The 18922-nt window shown below is 42.0% G+C and overlaps 1 protein-coding gene and 1 non-coding gene across 8 annotated transcripts in view; one reads left to right on the forward strand and one right to left on the reverse strand.

The window, feature by feature from the left end:
- Positions 1–8627: 8627 nt before the first annotated feature.
- Positions 8628–8734, reverse strand: LOC121829945 (U6 spliceosomal RNA). Its single transcript, XR_006072984.1, has one exon. It is a non-coding gene; the product is annotated as a U6 spliceosomal RNA (small nuclear RNA).
- Positions 8735–9923: 1189 nt separating this feature from the next.
- The window catches only part of Prp4k (pre-mRNA processing factor kinase PRP4K), a 32210-nt gene continuing 23211 nt past the window's right edge, over positions 9924–18922 (forward strand). For all 7 annotated transcript variants that reach the window (XR_013051561.1, XR_013051559.1, XR_013051558.1 and 4 more), the window contains exon 1: positions 9924–12272. Coding sequence is in view for 1 of the 7 variants with exons in the window: in XM_042278334.2 (XP_042134268.2) it covers positions 12232–12272 (41 nt within the window). In the remaining 6 variants the exon portion in view is untranslated. The remainder of the gene's footprint in view (positions 12273–18922) is intronic.

An 18922-nucleotide genomic window follows, 5' to 3' on the forward strand; every position in this document is an offset into this window, starting at 1 on the left:
AGCAAACACTCATACACATAAAGTAGAAATAAATAAATCTTTAAAAATCTTTGTAGCATATAAATTCATACATACCACATTTACTTGATATATTAAATTACATCACGCAACCAGTTTATATACAGGAAGGTAGAAAATGATGATATTATCTAAAGCTTCAATTTAATCTTTTGTTTTGAGCACCATGGCCTTTTTTTTTTTTTTTTTGGTTTTTTCGAAGCAGGGTTTCTTTGTGTAGCTTTGTGCCTTTCCTGGAACTCACTTGGTAGCCCAGGCTGGCCTCGAACTCACAGAGATCCGCCTGCCTCTGCCTCCCGAGTGCTGGGATTAAAGGCATGCGCCACCACCGCCCGGCAGCACCATGGCCTCTTTAAAAGCTGAAATCTAACAAATAGTGAAAATGAATGGTTGAGGGTTTTCCAATAGTCTTCTGTTTGGTTAGTCTGTTGGCTGTGCCTGTAATCTCTCTTAGGGAAGACCAAGTAACCTGAACTTTGAATTAAGCAGGCCTAACCAGTTTAAAAAAAAAAAATCTATGAAGAATCTACATAGCAGGTAGTTACCACAAATGAAAATAAATAAATGAATGAATGAATGAATAAATAAAAAAGAAAACAAAAACTTGCTGGGATAATTATCAAAAATATTTCTTGGGCTGGAGAGAAGGCTCAGTGGTTAAGAGCACTGGCTGTTCTTCCAGAGATCCTGAGTTCAATTCCCAGCAACCACATGGTGGCTCACAGCCATCTGTAATGAGATCTGGTGCCCTCTTCTGGTGTGCCCTCTTCTGTCCAGGCAGAACACTGTATACATAATAAATAAATAAATCTTTAAAAAAAATTTCTTGGATCCCGCCTCTGTTGCCACAACCCATGCTGACAAGTTTGTGCCAGCTTCTTCAAGAGCTTTGCTTACTGCTTATATCTCCTTCCTACTTTCTTTTCTTTTAATTATTTTTTATCCTTTGGAAGTTTCATACGTGTATATAATGAAATTTAGTCCTCCATGTTTTCAATGACATCATATAACCAAGGTTCTTATCTTCTTACATTTCTCACCAAATATACTTTATGGATACCCATTACTGTGTTCAATATTGTCAGGACCTAGGTACAGAATGATGGCAGATATATGGTCAAATCCCAAAATCATTTGTAGTCTAATAAAACAGAAACAAACGTACAAGTGAATACAATGATGCTAAAATGTCACCCCGAACCATGTGCAAAAGGCTTGGTTGCTAGCTGAGAATTTGGGGAAAGTGACTGGATCCTGAGGGCTCTCAATTCCATCAAATCATTAACCTATTGATGGGTTCACAATTAGATGGGCTGGTTGGAGGCAACAGAAACTTAGGAGGCAGAGCCCAGATGACAGAAGGGGACTTGGGAACTGCATCTTGTTCCTGCCCATCCCTTGTCTGTCTCCCCCCACCCCTGTCTCTCCTGGTTCTGACTACAGAGGGATAAGCAGCTTTGTTCTAGCATCCTTCCCCCACCCTAATGTCCCGCCCCACCACACACCCAGGAACAAGGAGCCAAAGACCTTGTCCTGGAATCCTTGAGACTGAGTCAAAATAAATCTTCCCTACTGAATCAATTTATTTGTTTCTGTGACAAAATATCTAACAAAAGCAACTTAAGGAAGGAAGACAGGGTTAATTGTGGGGAAGGGACGGCATCAGGAGTCTGAGGCGGCCAGGAACCAGAGAGAGAAATGTCTGTGCTCAGTTTGTTTCTTCATTTTTAGTCAGCCCAGAACCCCAGCTCATGGAACGGTGCCATTCACATTTAGGGTGGGTTTTCTCACCTTAATTAACCTAGTCGAAACAATTTCTTATAGACATATCTTGAGACCTGTTTCTATAGTGATTGTAAATGTTGTCCATTTGCCAATCAAAATACACACTTCCTTTAACTGACTACCCTGGCTACAGCCCAGTGTTTTGTTAGAAAAATAATAGATTGTTTTAAGGAAAGTATAGGATAGTTCCACATATATATCAGGACCAGAGGAAGGCTACCGTTTGTATAAGAGTTCTTGTGGACCTCATGTTTAAGACAGTGTCTGAAGAATGAGTTGTAGTAGTCACGATGAAGAGAAATTTGTGCAAGAGAAGTAAGAAAAACTGAGGGCTCCAGGGAAGAAAAAGCAGAGCATGTTTTAGGATTACCACAAGCACATGCTTGTGCTTCACTGAATCTGTGCTGAAAGCTGAGACAGGAACGTCAGCAGGACTAAACCCATCAAGGCCCTGACAAGGTATGTTAAAAAGTTTGACTTTATTTGAAGTGTTATTGCTCTGGGCACATGGTTTGACTAGAGGATGACATGATCACATTGTGCTTTGACAATTGTGGTGATATTTTATTTGTGCTTTAGTAAATAAAGCTTGCCTGGAGATCAGAGAAAAAAACAAGCCATTATAAGTAAACACAAAAGTCATGCAATGTAGCACACGCCTTTAATCCTATCACTTGGGAGGCAGATCTCTGTCCGGATCTCTGTGAGTTCAAGGCCACACCGGAAACAGAGCCAGGTGTGGTGGCACACACCTTAAATTCCAACACTAGTTAACCATGGAGGTATGGAGGTCTGTACAGACAGACAGGAAGTGACAGAGCTGGGCAGGAAGAGGAAGTGATGTAGCTGGACAGAGAAAGCAAATCAGATGGCAGAACAGCAAGGCTTATAGGCAGGGGTAGACAGGAAGTTGCTCGCATTTGGAAGCTGTGGAGTTGGTGAGGAGAGGTTAGCTTGTGGCTGTTCCTATTCCTCTGATCTCTCTCAAGCTTAACCCCTATATCTGGCTCCATGTTTTTTTATTTAATAAGACCATTTAGAAATTCGTCTACAGACAGTATACTCTGATTTCTAGGTGGAAAATAGTTTGGAGCAAAGCAAAGAGAGAAGTAGAAAAGTCACAGAAGAGATAACCACAGGAATGCATTTGAACACTGTATTAGGGCTCTCTAGAGGAGCAGAACAGATAATATGAATATATATGTATAATATGTATATACATATACATGTAAAGGCGATTTATTAGAGTGGCTTAGAGGTTATTGTCCAGCTAGTCTAACAATGGCTGCCTATCAAAGGAAAGTCCCAGAACCCAGTAGTTGTTCAGTCCACGAGGCTGGATGTCCCTGCAGGTCTTCAGTATAGGCCAGAATACTGAAGTAGTAGCTCTACTGTTAGTGAAGGAATGGACTTGCCAGCAAGAGCAAAAGCAAGCAGGCAAAGAGCAAGTGCTTCCTTCTTTCAAGGGGCTGGTCAGGTAATGTTTCAATGCTAATACCTTCCTTCTTCCACATTCATCATAGGTTGTCACCAGAAAGTGGATCTTCCCACCTCAAAAGATCCGGGATTTAGGGTAGGTCTTCTCATTTCAAATTATTTAAATTATTGAGAAAAATCTCACAGGTGTGCCCAGCCACTTGGATTTTAGTTCCTTCCAAATGTAGTCAAGTTGACAACCAAGAACTGCCATCACCACATCACAAACACTGTCCTGCAGGCCTAGCACAGCTGGTACCATCTTAACAGAGCTGTGACTACCTGTATGAGGTTCTCAACAAACTTGGGCCTGTTAACGCTCTCTCACAGGGAGAATCACTGGACCTTCAACTGAGATCCCAGCCACTCCTTCCCTAATTTCCCCCAGTTCTGCACAAAATCCGATCCAGAATTCCATGTTCTTGGGAGGTGCTAGAGGACATAGAGGGTAGAAGGTAAATGATGAGGAAAGGACGCCAACCCTGCAGCCTTCAGGAGACTGCCACCCACGCCCACGTGGGGCTTTCCAGTGGTGCAGCACTTTTGGGGTCATTTACACTCCCTCACCTATGCGCCAATAAGTAAACCCAATAAACTTCATTGGTTTACGAGTTAGACTTGGGTGGAATCTTTTCTTTGGTTGGTTGTTGGTGCTCTTCGTGGGGGAAAACAGACGCATTCATGTCTCAGGAAAAGTAACACAGCAAAGAGTTACAAGACCAAGGCTTAGATTGAGACTGTGCTACTAGAATTTGGGGAGACAGATGAGTTCACTGTTTTAGTGGTGAAATTAATAGTGCTTGCTGATACTTGATGATAATCCTTATGAACTTGATGACTTATTTAAAGAGCCAACAAATAAAGCTGGAATGTACTGAGGTAAGGAAGACAGGAGACAATTTAGTAGAGAGAGGGAATAAGAATAAAGTTTTAGCCAAGTTCTGTGCAATCTTCCTTCCCTTTCCCTTCATTTATTTGATTTTTGAGATAGGGTTTCATGTAGCCCATGTTGGCCCCTAATTCACTTTGTAGCCAGGGATTATCTTGAACTTCTGATTTTCCTGCCTCCTCCTACCAAGTGCTGGGAATAGTAGGCACCACTATGCCAAGTTTCAGTGTAAGATCTCTATCAGACAGTCAATAAATATATCAAGAACTCAGCATAGGCTGGGTGGTGGTGCACACCTTTAATCCCAGCACCCAGGAGGCAGAGGCAGGTGGATCTCTGTGAGTTCAAGGCCAGCCTGGTCTACAGAGTGAGTTCCAGAACAGGCTCGAAAGCTACACAGAGAAACTCTGTCTCAAAAAAACAAAGACAAAACAACAAATAAATAATAAAAAAAAAGAGCTCAGTGTATAATTGACAAAAATGGTGGAAAGGCATGAGACTCTTTAAAAGAATGTGCCGAGTAAGAAGCTTGTGACTTCAGTTGCGTAGACAAGAGGAAGAGTCATTGAGGCCTAGGTCAGAGGGAAGCCGAAAGCACATCATGCTCGGTGCACACGCCTTCCCTTTTGTAATGATCCCATAAACAATCAAGTTCTCCCTGGGCAGTGATTTCTGCATCAGCTTCGTGTTTTATTGCACATAGCTGTAGCCACTTAGCCAGTATTACTGGCCACCCAGACCCATGTATACCCGAGACTGCAACACATTCTTATATCCTTTAATCGTTTCCAAGGCATCCCCATACTCACATGGTTAATCCCATTAAGCAGGTGTGCTACTCCATACCACATAGAAGACAGCCCTGGATTCTCTTTATGGACACCTCATTCTCAGCTCATCCATGGTTGCGTGTCCTATCACCCATTATAGGCGCACACAAACACTGCTATAACAAAGGAGGCATACAATCCCAAGCCACAAAGGAAAAGATAGCTGCATGGGGATTGTTCCCTGTAACAAGAATCTTAAAAGGTCTTATTAAACAAACAAACAAACAAAACAAACAAAAAACACCCAGAGCCAGAGCTTGGGGTGAAAGCTGGGAAGATCAGAGAAGCAGAACAAGCTACAGACAACCTCACCTTGCCAACTCCTCAGCCAATTCTATTTCCATGAATCCTCAGACTGAAAGTCACTGAGTCCTCACCCTGAGGGTCTCAGCTGAACTGCTGCTTAGTTCCTGTCTCCTCAGCCATGTCACTTTTTTTTTTCTCCACCCAGCCATGTGACTTCCTGGGATTAAAGGTGTGTGTGCTTTCCAAGCAAAGGCATGAAATCTCAAGTACTGGGATTAAAGGTGTGGGCCACCACTGCCTGACTCTGTTCCCAGTGTGGCATTGATGGATCTCTGCCTCCCAAGTGACACGATTAAGGGTGTGTGCCACCACTGTCTGGCCTCTACGTCTAATCTAGTGGCTGGCTCTGTCCTCTGATTTGCAGATAAGTTTATCAGGGTACACAATATATCCCCACAGTTCCCATGGATGCTCCATCCTCACATAGATCATCCACTTGAGCATGTCTCAGCACTTATTGCATGGTCATTTAATCACTCCTTCCCAAGTCACCATTGGCTGTCAGTCCTTGTTAAGAAGCCAATTGCATTGTGTGACTTTTCCCAAGGAGATGTGGGCAAATGTCTACTCATCCCACATAGGGAACCAATGACAGAGCAAAGAAACAATTCCATCAAAACCCAACTTGGCAAACTAATCTGCTGACCTACCCTCCAGGCAGGCCAACAGGCTGGAGAATCTCCTTAGCAGTTAATACTGCTTGTTATGCCTTGGGTGAATATGAACCTTAAGAGTCTTGTGAGGTGTTTACTTCCTGAGTGTTAAGAAGACTTCCAAGTATTTCAATTTGGAACTTTCTGAGTCTCTTTCTCTCTCTCTCTCTCTGAGACAAAAGTCTCACTATGCACCCCTGGCTGACCTGGAATTCATAAAGATCCTCCTGCCTCTGCCTCCTGAATATTGACATTAAGGGTCATGTCCCACACCAGGGACTTCCTTAGTCTTAAGGAACCTCCAACCAAGACAAAATTGCTACACAGCAGAGCAGAGCAAAGCTTTAGAAATTACTTCAGATGGCAAATTGAATTCCACAAGAAAAAAACAAAACAAAACAAAAACAAAAACAGAATCTGGGAGGATAAAGTTAATGTAACAAAAGCCATAAATTCACATTTGACTTCTTCAGTTCTTCCATTCTTTAAAAGACAAAAAAGCAGCAATTATAATTATATTGGTGAGTTTAGTGTTTCTACCACATGAAATAAGGAAACAATAAACTATATTAGAGTAAGATTTCCATAGCACTGGAGCTAAATTAGTAACTCCCACTCTGGTGAGGGAAGATGTGCATGGTAAGCTCTAGAATGACTAAGAAGGAAATCAGCTTTTAGAAAGTGAAAAAGTATCACTAAAGAAATTTTGATGCTATATCATGGTCATTGGGTGCAAAAGAAAGTCATAAAAGCGAGCTAGAAGAACAAAGTTAGAAAACAAAATATGGCAGACAAATCTAATTACGTAATAACCATGTTAACTATGATGGGATTAACCAATCAAGATGCACACATTGTCACACTAGATTTTCTTTCTTTTTAAAGAAACAAGATCCAATAAAATGTTTCTAGAGGAGACACTCCTTAGACTTACTGGCACTGCTTGTAGAAACATCAACCCGTATAAAGGCTACCAGTACCAACATCAGGCAAAAGAAACTTCAAAGTAAAATCGTTACTAGTGAAATACAGAGTTCTAGTTTCATTCTGTGGCTATCATTAAAATTCTCTGGCCAAAAGTAATCTAGGGGAAGAAAGGATTTACTTGGGTGATACTTCCAGGTCACAATCAATCATTAAGGGACGTCAGGGCAAGAACTCAAGCATGAACTCAAAGACAGGCCTGCCTCTAGCCAGGAAACTCACTCCCAGCCAAGTACATCAGAAACCATGGAGGAATACTCCTTGCTGGCATGATCATTGGCTCATGCTTAGCTAGCTTTCCTGGAGTTCAGGGCTGCCTGCCCAGGGAATGGTGCTGCCAGCAGTGGGTTGGCCCTCCTACCTGAATTAACAACCATGGCATGCCCACAAGTCAGTCCAATCTGGGAAATGCTGTGATTGAGACTCCTTTCTCTGATAACTATAGGCTATATCAAGTTGACAGTTATAGCTAACTAGGATACACTGGTACATTTTTATAATGATAAAAGGATTGAATTGTTATGCAGAGATAAGGCTGGCAAGTATCTCCACATTAAAAACAGAGAATCAAATACTGCATTATGGTAAAAATAAATGAAAAGGAAAAGGCACCTCAACAACAGCTGAAATCTTAGAGAACTGACTTTCTTTTTTGTTGGCTTGAGACCAGGTCTTCTGTAGCTCAGGCTGACCCCAAGCTCACCAAGTAGCAGGGGATGACCTGGACACATGCCTCCATTGCTCAAGCACTGGGATCATCGGTGTGAACTACTCTATCTGGTTCTAAGATTCAATTGTCTTTCCTTCTTACATGTCTTCCTTACTTTATTTTACTTTGTGTGTGTGTGTGTGTGTGGCAGCCTCATACATGCTAAGCAAATGTTCTACCACTGAGCTATAGTATAGCTAATTGTTAATTAGACATTTGGTTTGAGATTAAACATAAATAATTATCTACTTATTTCATTTCATAATAATTTTATGCCATGAGAACTTTTCTTATGTTACTGATTTGTAAGATCAGTAAAGTTAAAAAAAAACTTAGTCATGCACAGTTACATAGTAAATGATGAGGCTGAAGTCTGTCTTGAATGCCATGTTCTCAACACTGCTCTTGCTATTGCCTCATTAGTTATATAGACAGCACAGAGCTGATATAAGCTAGACACCTTGTAACAAGGATAAAATGCTTACTGAAACTAAAATTAAGTAAAAATTACTGTTAGATGAGAAAGCAAACCATCACAATGTATATATGCTCTATTCTGAGGGTACAAAAAGACTAGTACTAAATTTTCACCGCCTTCATGCATCTAGAATCTGCTCTTCTTTTCTTACCTTGCTGTTAACTACTAAGGGCAACAGAAGCACTATCCTGTAGCTAGAGTTTTCCCCAGTCCTGCTTGGCCCATGGTCAGGACAAATCTCTCTCACCCACCAGGCCTGCAGCTGTTCAAACCCAACCAAGTAAACACACAGAAACTTATATTACTTATAAACTGTATGGCTGTGGCAGGCTCCTTGCTAACTGTTCTTATATCTTACTGTAGCTCTATAGTAGAGCTTGAAGTCAGGGATTGTGATGCCTCCAGAGGTTGTTTTATTGTACAGGATTCTTTTGGCTATCCTGGGTTTTTTGTTTTTCCATATGAAGTTGAGTATTATTCTTTCCAGGTCTGTGAAGAAAAAAATATGGAACGCTTCACGAATTTGTGTGTCATCCTTGCACAGGGGCCATGCTAATCTTCTCTGTATCGTTCCAATTTTAGTATATGTGCTGCCTAAGAGAGCACCTGTTCTTATATCTTAAATCAATCCATTTCTATTGATCTAAAAGTTGCCACGTGGCACATGGCTTACCAGTACCTTAACATCTTCACATGGCGGTGGCTGGCAGCAGAAGGATAGAAGTCCAAATTCTACCAGCTCTCTTTATAGCTTTATCCCCACACCTTTAACACCTTCCATCTCTCTCACTCCGTTTTTTGAGACAGGATCTCTCTACATAGTCCTGAAATTATGTAAACCAGGGTAGCCTCAAACTCATAGATACCTGCCTGCCTCTGCCTCCTGAGTGCTGGTATTAAAGGCGTGTGTCATCATGCCCTAGCTTCTGCCAAAACTTCATCTTCACTATCCTTAGCAAATAATTAAACCAAATTTATAATATAATTCTATTTTGAAAAACATAATATACATATGCCTAAGTCTGAGAAAGGATATTCCTAAACATGAATGATGATGGGTAAAAAGAATACAATTAATTTTTTCTTAATGTAAAAACATAATTTCTAATTCCAATATTTGTTACACCAAAACAAGAAAAGCCATCAAACCCCTTACATCTAGTGTGGCAATAGAGTAACAGGCCCCCAGACCTTAGCACAACTGATGTCATGTTGGCGGCACCATTCTGACCTTAGAACTTAGCATACAGGTCCCAAAACCTGCCAAAATGGGAACATCGACCTTATCCATCCAAGACCTGGTCCCTGGTTCCTGGACCTAGGAAAGTCCCTAAATGTCCTTACCTTGTTTTTTGGCTTCTGTAGTTTTCCTCCCTTACTGTTAATGCTAATCAAAGTGTGTCAACAAGGATGTGGTTTTTGTACATAAAGGACAAAATAAATAAAGGAAGGAAGGAAGGAAGGAAGGAAGGAAGGAAGGAAGGAAGGAAGGAAGAAAGGAAGAAAGGAAGAAAGAAAGAAAGAAAGAAAGAAAGAAAGAAAGAAAGAAAGAAAGAAAGAAAGAAAGAAAGAAAGAAAGAAAGAGAGAGAGAGAGAAAGAAAGAAAACAAGCAAGCAAGCAAGTTCGGGGCTGCGTGATCTGGGTAAATTCCCTGTGCAGTTACCAGCAGGCAATACAGACTTTCTGTGTTTTCTTTAGTGGAGGTACCATGCAATGATTGTACTTATACACAGAATATAAAAATAAATCATAAGTCACCAAAAAGAAAATCACACAAGAAATACTTTTCTCTATTAGTAACTACTATTTATTCATATAGGCATTTTGGTCATTATTTCCTTTTTCTACAATGAGAACTATTATCCCCCTATTATTGATTGGTAAAACTAGAAAAATAAGAAAATGAGTTAGTCTTAGTTGCACGGTAAATGATGAAGCCCTTTATTGACATAAATCCTATGTTTTTTTAAAAACATTTTTATTATATCTTATTTTGCATGAATAGAGGGCAGAAGACAATTCACGAGGGAGTCTGGGTATCGAACCTAGCTCCTCAGGCCTATTGGCAGGCATCTGATCCACCTCACCAGCCAGCACTCTTGTTTTCTAAACACCGTTCTAGCTGTTTCTCTTCATAGTTATAATAGTGCAAAGTTGATACAATCTAGACACCTAGTAACAAGGACAACAATGTAGTTAGAAGATGTGGGTCAAACCAGAATGACATAAGCATTGAGAACTGTTACATGAGAGCAAACTATGACATTGTGTACACAAGAGTCAGAGAATCTAATATTTCACATAGGGAAAGGCTAAAAACAAACCAACATATTCTTGTTGGTTCAATGTGGGCAATGGAGGGTGATTTTTTTTCTTTACTTTGAGTTTGTCCCGTTTTCATAAATGCACCAGAACTGCTTCAAAACAACAAAAAAGCTAAGTTAAGACAGGCATGATGCCTCATGCTTGTTAACATCAGTTTTGCGTCTTCCCTCAAAGCTCCAAATTCCAAGTCTAAACTCAAGTGCCGTCCAAATGGCGTTCTCCACTCTTCAAAGACACTTGGTAACTACAAGAGTCAACATATTTTACGATCCCGGTAATTTGTTGGTAGTCTGTCACAATGAGCCTATTAAGAGCTTACTGGGATTGATGACTACTGTGTCTTTTAGAAGGTACGCGTTTAACAGCTTTCCACGGGAATAAACTCAAAAACATTTTCCAATTATTTCAGGAATGTGTATCTCGTTTAGAATAACACTTGAAGCAAGCACAGATGGTAGGAACGGATGAAGCGTTCACAAAGACGCGCTTGCCTCCAAAGCCGCAACTTTCTGCATTGTCGGCCCGCGGCGTGCCAAGCGCTGTCGTCCCCACCGTGTCACCGGACAGGACGGACCTCTACCGGAGGGAACCTGGGGTCCGCAGGGCAGCGCAGAGCGCAGACGCAATCTCCGCCAGCGTCTCCACTGACGCTGCGGACAGAGGAGAGGTCCTGGCTGGGGCCGGGAGGCGGAGACACGCTGGGCAGGAGCCCGGAACTGGCACGGCCTCGCTGAGCCAGCCTGCCACAGCAGCATGGCAGCAGCCGCCGCCGCCGCCCGCTTTGAACACGCCCACGCTTTCCCCAGGACGCAAGCACGCATGCGTCTTTCTAGCAGGCCAAAGACTTCCGGGAAGCTGGTTCCGCCTCGGAGTGTTCACTTCCTCCCCGGTCCTTGGAAACTGTGGCTACGGATCAGGGCGTTCCGGTACCAGGGCTCCCGAGGTGGAAAAAGTACAAGAAGGAATTGTTTGGCTTGTCTGTCACTTTGTAAACGTTTCCTGAAGGATTAAGCTAACGCTTGGTTTACCTTTACTAACTGTTAACAGTAGCAATTTGGGATGTTTTAAACTTCTCTATTTCGCTCTCAAACTGATAATAACATGGAAATGAACTTGGTGGGGGAAAAAAAAATCTTCAAAGGAAAATTTTGCCCCAAATTCCTTAGATTGGTTTATTTTGCTCTTTTAAGAATGGTTTATGTAAATCTGAAATTGGCCACAGTTCGGTATCAGACAGCGTCCATTATTTGTTTCCTACTTATCACTTCCAAAAACAAAGCTTGATTCCCATATAAAGCATACCACAAAGAACAGAAGGTCAAAGGGGGACATGGGAGATATTCTGACGGCTTAAAAGCTTTCAGCAAATCAATCGGCAGCAGTACGAGACAGATATTTTCACCCACTTCTGGGCCTCACGGAGAATCAGCTCCCAGAAATGCACTCTCGGTACCAGCACCCTAGCCCTTTGCTCCTTACTCCAGCAAGTTTCTGCACGTCAACACTTAGCTTCCATAGGGACTGTCACTCAAGCTAGAAAGGCCTTGATCTCCGCTTGCTCCGCCCCCTGGCTCCGGAAATTACATCAAGGCACTCGTCGGTCCCGCCCCCGGACGTAGGGCTTTTCTATCCGGATTCTTAGCGCGGACTCGGAGTGCCGCTCTTCTCTACGTGCTGTGCACATGCGCGACTGCCTTTCCCTTCTTCCTCCGCTTCCCCTGGCGTCCACGGTTCACGGATCCGCCGCCAGAGCGGCGGAGAAGTCGGGAAGTGCAAGATGGCCGCCGCGGAGGCCCCGTCGTTGCGGGAGCAGCCGGAGTAAGTGGACTGTGCGGGGGGGTCGGAGCTGGGCCCGCGGGCCGCCGGACGGGAGGCGGCGGTGACCTGCGCGACGGGCGGGAAAGTTCAGGCCTAACGGCGACTGCCAAACTTTGCCTTTCCGCGCGCCATGGGTGGTGCGATGGGAGGCGTGGGAGCGGCCCCGGCTTTGCTGCCCGTGGGGCCGCGGCTGTTGGGGCCCCGGCAGCGCGGCCTGCTGCGCGTCGTTGCCCCGGGAGGCGGCGGCACGAGCGGCCTCTACAGGTCCAGTTCGCGTGGCGGCTGCGGCTGCCCTGAGGTCGCGCCTTCCTGCGCCTCCCCTGGGGACGGTGGAGCTCTCTGGTCTCAGCCTCCGCGTGCGGGACCCGAGGGGCAGTGGCGGCAGGCAAGGCAAGCCCCGCTTTCCTAACGCATACAGTATCCCTGCGGTCCCGCTGATGGGAAGAGCAGAGATGGAGGTGCTAGGGTCACACTTTTCGACTGTCCCGGAAATTGTGCTAGCGAAGTCTTTCGCCTTCTGCTCCAACCACAACCCGGTATTTCTCAGTCCATGGGCAGCTTATTTCCAACTTTCAAACTTGAGGCAAAGTAAGGTAGCCTATCTGGTTTTTGATGCCTGACAGTTTTTGCCCCAGTTCATAGGAAGACATATGGGAGAAGTATTGGGAATTGTTGCTACTTCTAAACCATACTAATCTGTTTATAATTAAGCTAATATAAAAGTTGAGACCAAGTAAATAGTCAAAGGCTAGCCGTTGCTTAAATAAGAGCAGTTTTTTTTTTCTCTCTCTCTCATATTTATGCTAGGAAAGCTTAACTTGAAAGAGAATGGCATTGAAGACCATGCACCCCCCCCTTTACATTTGCATTATCTAGTGTTCCCAGCCTCTTTAGGAAAGCGTTTGATACCGTCTCCAGCAACTTGTGATAGAGGACAGCTTTGCTACCAGATAACTTGACTTTGCTGAAGAAGTCCTGAGTTCCCCTTTCATTTGCCTTACTTAATTTGACAGAGAATTCAGCGGGTTTTTTTTTTTTTTTTCTTTTTGGTTAAGTATGTTTTGTTGTGACAACTTGGCTTAGCAGAGAACAGATAGGGTTTTAACTACTCAGCTTAATGTTTCTCAGTTCACGGTGTGGCAGTTACAGGATGTCAGTTCAGTCAGTACAATGGATGTCTTCGGCTGTACAGCTAAGTGTTCTAGTAATATGTTCTGAGTATTATGTCCATTTATTTAATTTGAAGGGAGAGTTCATTTTGAGGATGATTCAGCCCTATTACATTTGCATGTGTAAATAACACTATAGTTGTAAACATGCATTTGTTTAGGCTCTGACAATTGAACATAACACTGATGGTAGTCTTTAATTTACCCTCCCTTTCCCCAAAGAAATTGTGTAAATGGAATATTTTTTCTGTGTCCTATTGTGGCTAATTTGAAAGTAATTAATGAAGAAAGTGACAATTTGATATGAAAGTAGGCACTATGTGTATTTTGACAATAGTGCTCAAACAGTGTTTTAATGGCTTGTAGTTACACTCAATAGCTTATAGTTACAGGGAAGCTATTCTAATAGGAAATTAAGAAAGAATACATATATTACATAGTTTAAAAATTCCTCAAAGGCTCAAAGGGCTTTCGTTGTAATGGCCTGCACATTTGTCAGCTTCTTTAGTTCAGCTTTAAAAAAAAAAAAAAAAAATTGCAGTCATTAGCGACCAGGTACTATTCAAATCATCAAATGGCAGCTCATTAATTCTTGTAACAATACTATTGAGGTAGATACTGTTGAGGTAGATGGCTGGTATTTTATGGGTGATGAAACTAACATAGAGAAATAAAGTAGTTTGCTCAAGGTCACACTGTGATAGGCACATTTAAATTTGTGCAGTCTGGTTTTAAAATCCCTCTTCAGACTGCTGTACTGTGACTCCCTTTTCAGGTGCCCTTAAGGTTTGAAATAATATTTTTTGCTAGTGTCCCCGAAAGATCCCTGTAGGGGGTGAAGAGGGATTAAGGCTCAAACTCAGTTCCCTTTTGCAGATGTTAATAAACTAGTACTTTACCCCTGAGCCACATTCTCAGCCTGAGATTATTGAGAAGGGCCTGGTACTAGGAGTGAACTCAGAACCTCACATATGCTAGCCTAAGTAAGCACTCTACCACAGAGATGCACCCCACTCCCATGAGGGTTGGCCATGTCCTTCAGGCCATCCTCCCAAGCATGCCCTGCCATTCCCAGCCAAGATGTGCTTTTGATGTGATATTTCTGATTCATTAAAATTTAATTTCTAGAACATTAATTGGAAAAGGTAAGGTCAGAAGCTAGGTCTAGGATTAATTGGTCTTTGGGATCCATTCAAACTTAAGTCTACATCAATTCTTTTTCAAAAGTATTTCAGGTCGGGGTAGTAGGGGTGCATGCCTTTAATCCCAGCACTTGGGAGGCAGAGGCAGGTGGATCTCTGTGAGTTCAAGGAAAGGCGCCAAAGCTACATAGAAAAACCAACCCTGTCTCGAAAAAAAGTATTTCAGTTTGTAAAAAAATTTATTTAACTACTTCCTCTGCATTCATTTGCTCAACATTAATATATTTTTTAGGAATTGTATTTTTAAAAAACAATTGTCTAGCTTGCTAATGGATACGTTGAATCGTTCCAAATTATGACTATCCTAGCTGGCAGTGGTGATGCATGCATTTAAACCCAGCACTTCATCGGCAAAGGTAGAATCTTTGAGTTTGAGGCCAGCCTAGTCTATAGAATGAGTTTCATGACAACCAGGGCTACACATCAACTCTGTCTTGAAAAGCCAAAAATTTTTTAAAAAGAAAAAAAAATCTGTTGATAACTAGACATGGTATTATATTTTTTTAATTCCAACTCTAGGGGAGCAGATTTCTCTACATTCCAAGCCAGGTAGGGCTATATAGTGAGACCCTGTCTGACTTTGAGCTGCTTATGATGGTGCATGTTTCTAATCCCAGTACTTGCAAAGCTGAGGCAGGAGGAACAAAAGTCCCAAACCAGCCTGGATTGCATTGTGATACTCCACCTTACCCTACCTGTTTTCTGGGAGAAATTTGTGAAAGAGAAAGTTAAAATAACACTAGTGCTTGGTAATTATTGACTTCCTATTATTTTGAAGTTGTTCCATGTCTGTATTTATTGTGCCAGATCCTCCCAAGACCTAGGTTGCTTACAGAGTAAAACCTAACAAGTGAGCAGACTGCTGAACCCCCCTGTGTTGTTTCTGCTTTATATTCAGCTTGGATCCTGGATAATGTGAATAAATGTTAACCAATACTTGGTAATAGATTATCAGTAAATACTTGTCATGACAGGTTTATGCACATTCATTTGTTACATTGTAAAATACAAATGTAAAGAATAGATTTATATAGTCTCTGTTGTCCATGTAAACTGTCTAAGAAACCACCAGTTTTCTTAACCAGCAGCCTTAAGAGAAAGCTGTTGATAATGAACCCGTGTTTGCTACTTTATTTATATACCCATTTCTTGTGGGACTTGTGTAGTACCAAGGTTTGACCCATGCTAGGCACTCTACCACTGAGGTGCCCTTGGAACCCTAAAAACTATAACGTTTGTTTTCTGAAGTTTGTTTTGAAAGATGAACTGAAGAAGATAGAATTCTGCTGTATGGGTGTGTAGGATTTGTTAACGTTTGTCCTAAGATAACATTTTTATCAGGAAATTATAATTTGTAAAATTATAGTTTTTTTAAGAGCTAGATAATGTCACTATTTCTAATGGAACTTATTTCATACCTAAAGTTAAAGGCTATACTTAACATAAAAAAACAGATTTTGGGGGAGCGGGGGGGGGGGGGGGGAGGAAATGAGTATATTTGAATCACTTAGGGTATTGCATATTAATATCAAGGAGTATTAGGTGTGCACAGAAAGAAGTCTTCTGGGGAGCACTCTGTGCTAAGGAAGCAAAAGCAGGGCTCTTGTGTAATTACTGTGAGCACATTCCATGCGAATTTAATCTAATTGTCACAACAAACCTGTGATTTGTCCGTGTTACTGATTATCCAGTCTTTGTAGCTGCAGAAAATGGCAGTAGAGGAGCACCTTTCCCAGGGTTACACTAGTTGTGGTATGTTGGCCAGCACTTTGAGTCAGGCAGTTTGGTTCTAAAACCATCCTCTTTTGATGGTATTCCTTCAGTAACTTAATTAACCGCTCAGTCATCTCCACAGGGTGTGTTTGAATAGGCATATTTGTCTAATGTGTATACAGTAATACCTGGGGGGGGGCAGTTCATGCTAAACACTGTTACAAATAAGCATTTAATGTCTTTAGGTAGGTGTGGTTGTTTTCCCCACCTGAGCTTACAGACACATTAAACTTGCCAACACCAGAGGTAGGTGGATCTCTGAGTTTGAGGCCAACCTGATCTACAAATCAAGTTCCAGGACAGCCAGGGCTACACAGAGAAACCACATTTAAGAGTGGGGGGACAGGGGTCCTTGCCAAATCCTTAGTACTAGTACAGTAGTGGAACCAAGTTTAAACTGCAACAGCCTACCTTGGGGACTGCTTACTTTCATTTTAAGTGAATTTTTATGTAGTGTAACTTAGGGTTACTTTTATGACTAAAATTCTTTACTATGGATGCTTACATTTTATGCACATTTAAAATGAATGTTTTATCTTTAAACAATTGGTGTAATTTTTCTTGAACTTTTCCCCCAGTCAATTAAGATTCAAGGGAAAAACTGCATTCAGGGGACCATACTAAAACATCTACTAACAAGAAATTGGCCTACACTAAAACCCGACTCCTCATAGAACAGTGTCCTCTGCATGTCTCTTCAGTACTTTTTCAGAAATGGAAGTTGGTAGATTTCAGGGTTCCTTTTGTTTAGTACCATGTAATGGCCATGTGTTTTTCACGCCTTCATTGTTGTCAGCTGATAACTTCTCAGAAATACTCTGTATTCCTCTCCCCTACCAACTTATTAAAAACTGAGGCCTGCCAGAGAAAAAGGCTGTACACCCCAGCTCCTGCTACAATCCCCAGAAATGATAGTGCTTTTCTAGATAACCCAGCCAGCACTTTAACCTTGCAGTTCTTGTGCCTTTGGGTTCTCAGCGGCCCTTTAGTTGTGTCACACCTAGACTCACTCTTGGTCATCTGCAGGTGTTTCACTTGAGATTGTAGCCTTGGCTAGACTACAGTCTTCACAGAGTTGGTGCCTGACCACAGCCACCTGCGTGTGGTTTTCTCTCCATGACTGGCTTGTGCTGTCTGCTTTCTCTATTATTCCAAGTGCTGTCTCCCCACATTCTTTGCTCACTCTCTACAATACTGTACTGCACCTTTAGTTTTTAGCTCACATTCCTTCTCAGTTAACACCTTTTTTTTAATGTGCTCACTTAACAAATGAGTTGGACCCCCCCCCATACATACACATACCTACTCATGTGATCTATAAAACACCCTTCTTGTCTATTCTCAAAAAATGGGTCTAAGTGATCCTTCTGTGTTCCATCACCCCCTTGTTTGTGTCTTCTGCTATTGTTTTGCTCTTGGTACTTCTCTAATGTTTTGTGGTTGTTTGTGTGGTGTTCTTTCCCACTGGACTATACTTTCCTTGAGGGAGGCAAATATGTCCTTGCACATTTTTATTTTCTGGTCACCTTGCTGAAAATCTGCATATCATAGTAGGTCATTTAAAATGTTCAGAGACTGATGAATAGACTCATGATTCTTCCTTTGCAAGAAACAAACAAAAAACTTACTCAAAAGCACCAGGAATATATCATTTGAAGGCAGATGAGCTCCATCTTCTTCCAAATTAGTGTGGTGGACTGAACCCAAGACTCTTAAATTTGCTCTTGGACCCATCTTGTAGAAGGCAGTGAAGTGCCTTCAAAGGGAGAAGTTACATGCTTACTGATTGTCAGAGCTTACAGATTGGTACATTCAATATGTTATTTCATTTAGAATGTTTTGAATTTACAGTGGCTGTGCTGGGACACAACCCCATGTAAGTCCAGGAGCATCTACAATGCTGTTGAGGTGGTATTTAATCTGGAATTACTGGACACTTGATAAGTGGAGAGTCATAAACTCTTTGAGTAGAACCCACATGTTTAAAACAGAACATCCCTTAGTCCATTCTTTTTTGCATCCACCTATGAATATGAACTGGATAACAGTTTCTATTGGAGAAATTCACAGAGAGCGAATAATTTGCTGAACAAATACTTGATCAAATCCTGCAGAGTTTCTGGTGTTAGACTGCTGTTGACCTCCAGAATGTCTTTCACTGTGGTGGTTGTAGCTAGGCAGCTACAAACCAGGAGTCCTTACTCCTGGCCAGTTCTCTGAAGTCTTAGCTCATAGGGGTTTGTTTATATTGTTACTGTTATCTTGAGAAACTTCCAGTACACACTGACCGCTTACTCGGAGCAGGTCAATATTAGCCCCTGAGATTTTTTTTTTTTCAGGAGGTGATTAGGTGAGATGTGTTCACAAGTAAGCTGCTAGGCTTATTGTAGAGACACCAAGTGTTCTGAGTTTGATCAAGTTGAAGAGATTAGCTTTCCAGTATGTCAGTATCTGTGCCTTATGAAAAGAGAAAGTGGGCCTTTTGTTTAAGTATTTGTGAGGGATG

The sequence above is a fragment of the Peromyscus maniculatus genome, chromosome 5, assembly GCF_049852395.1.
Source record: "Peromyscus maniculatus bairdii isolate BWxNUB_F1_BW_parent chromosome 5, HU_Pman_BW_mat_3.1, whole genome shotgun sequence".
Lineage (NCBI taxonomy): Eukaryota > Metazoa > Chordata > Mammalia > Rodentia > Cricetidae > Peromyscus > Peromyscus maniculatus.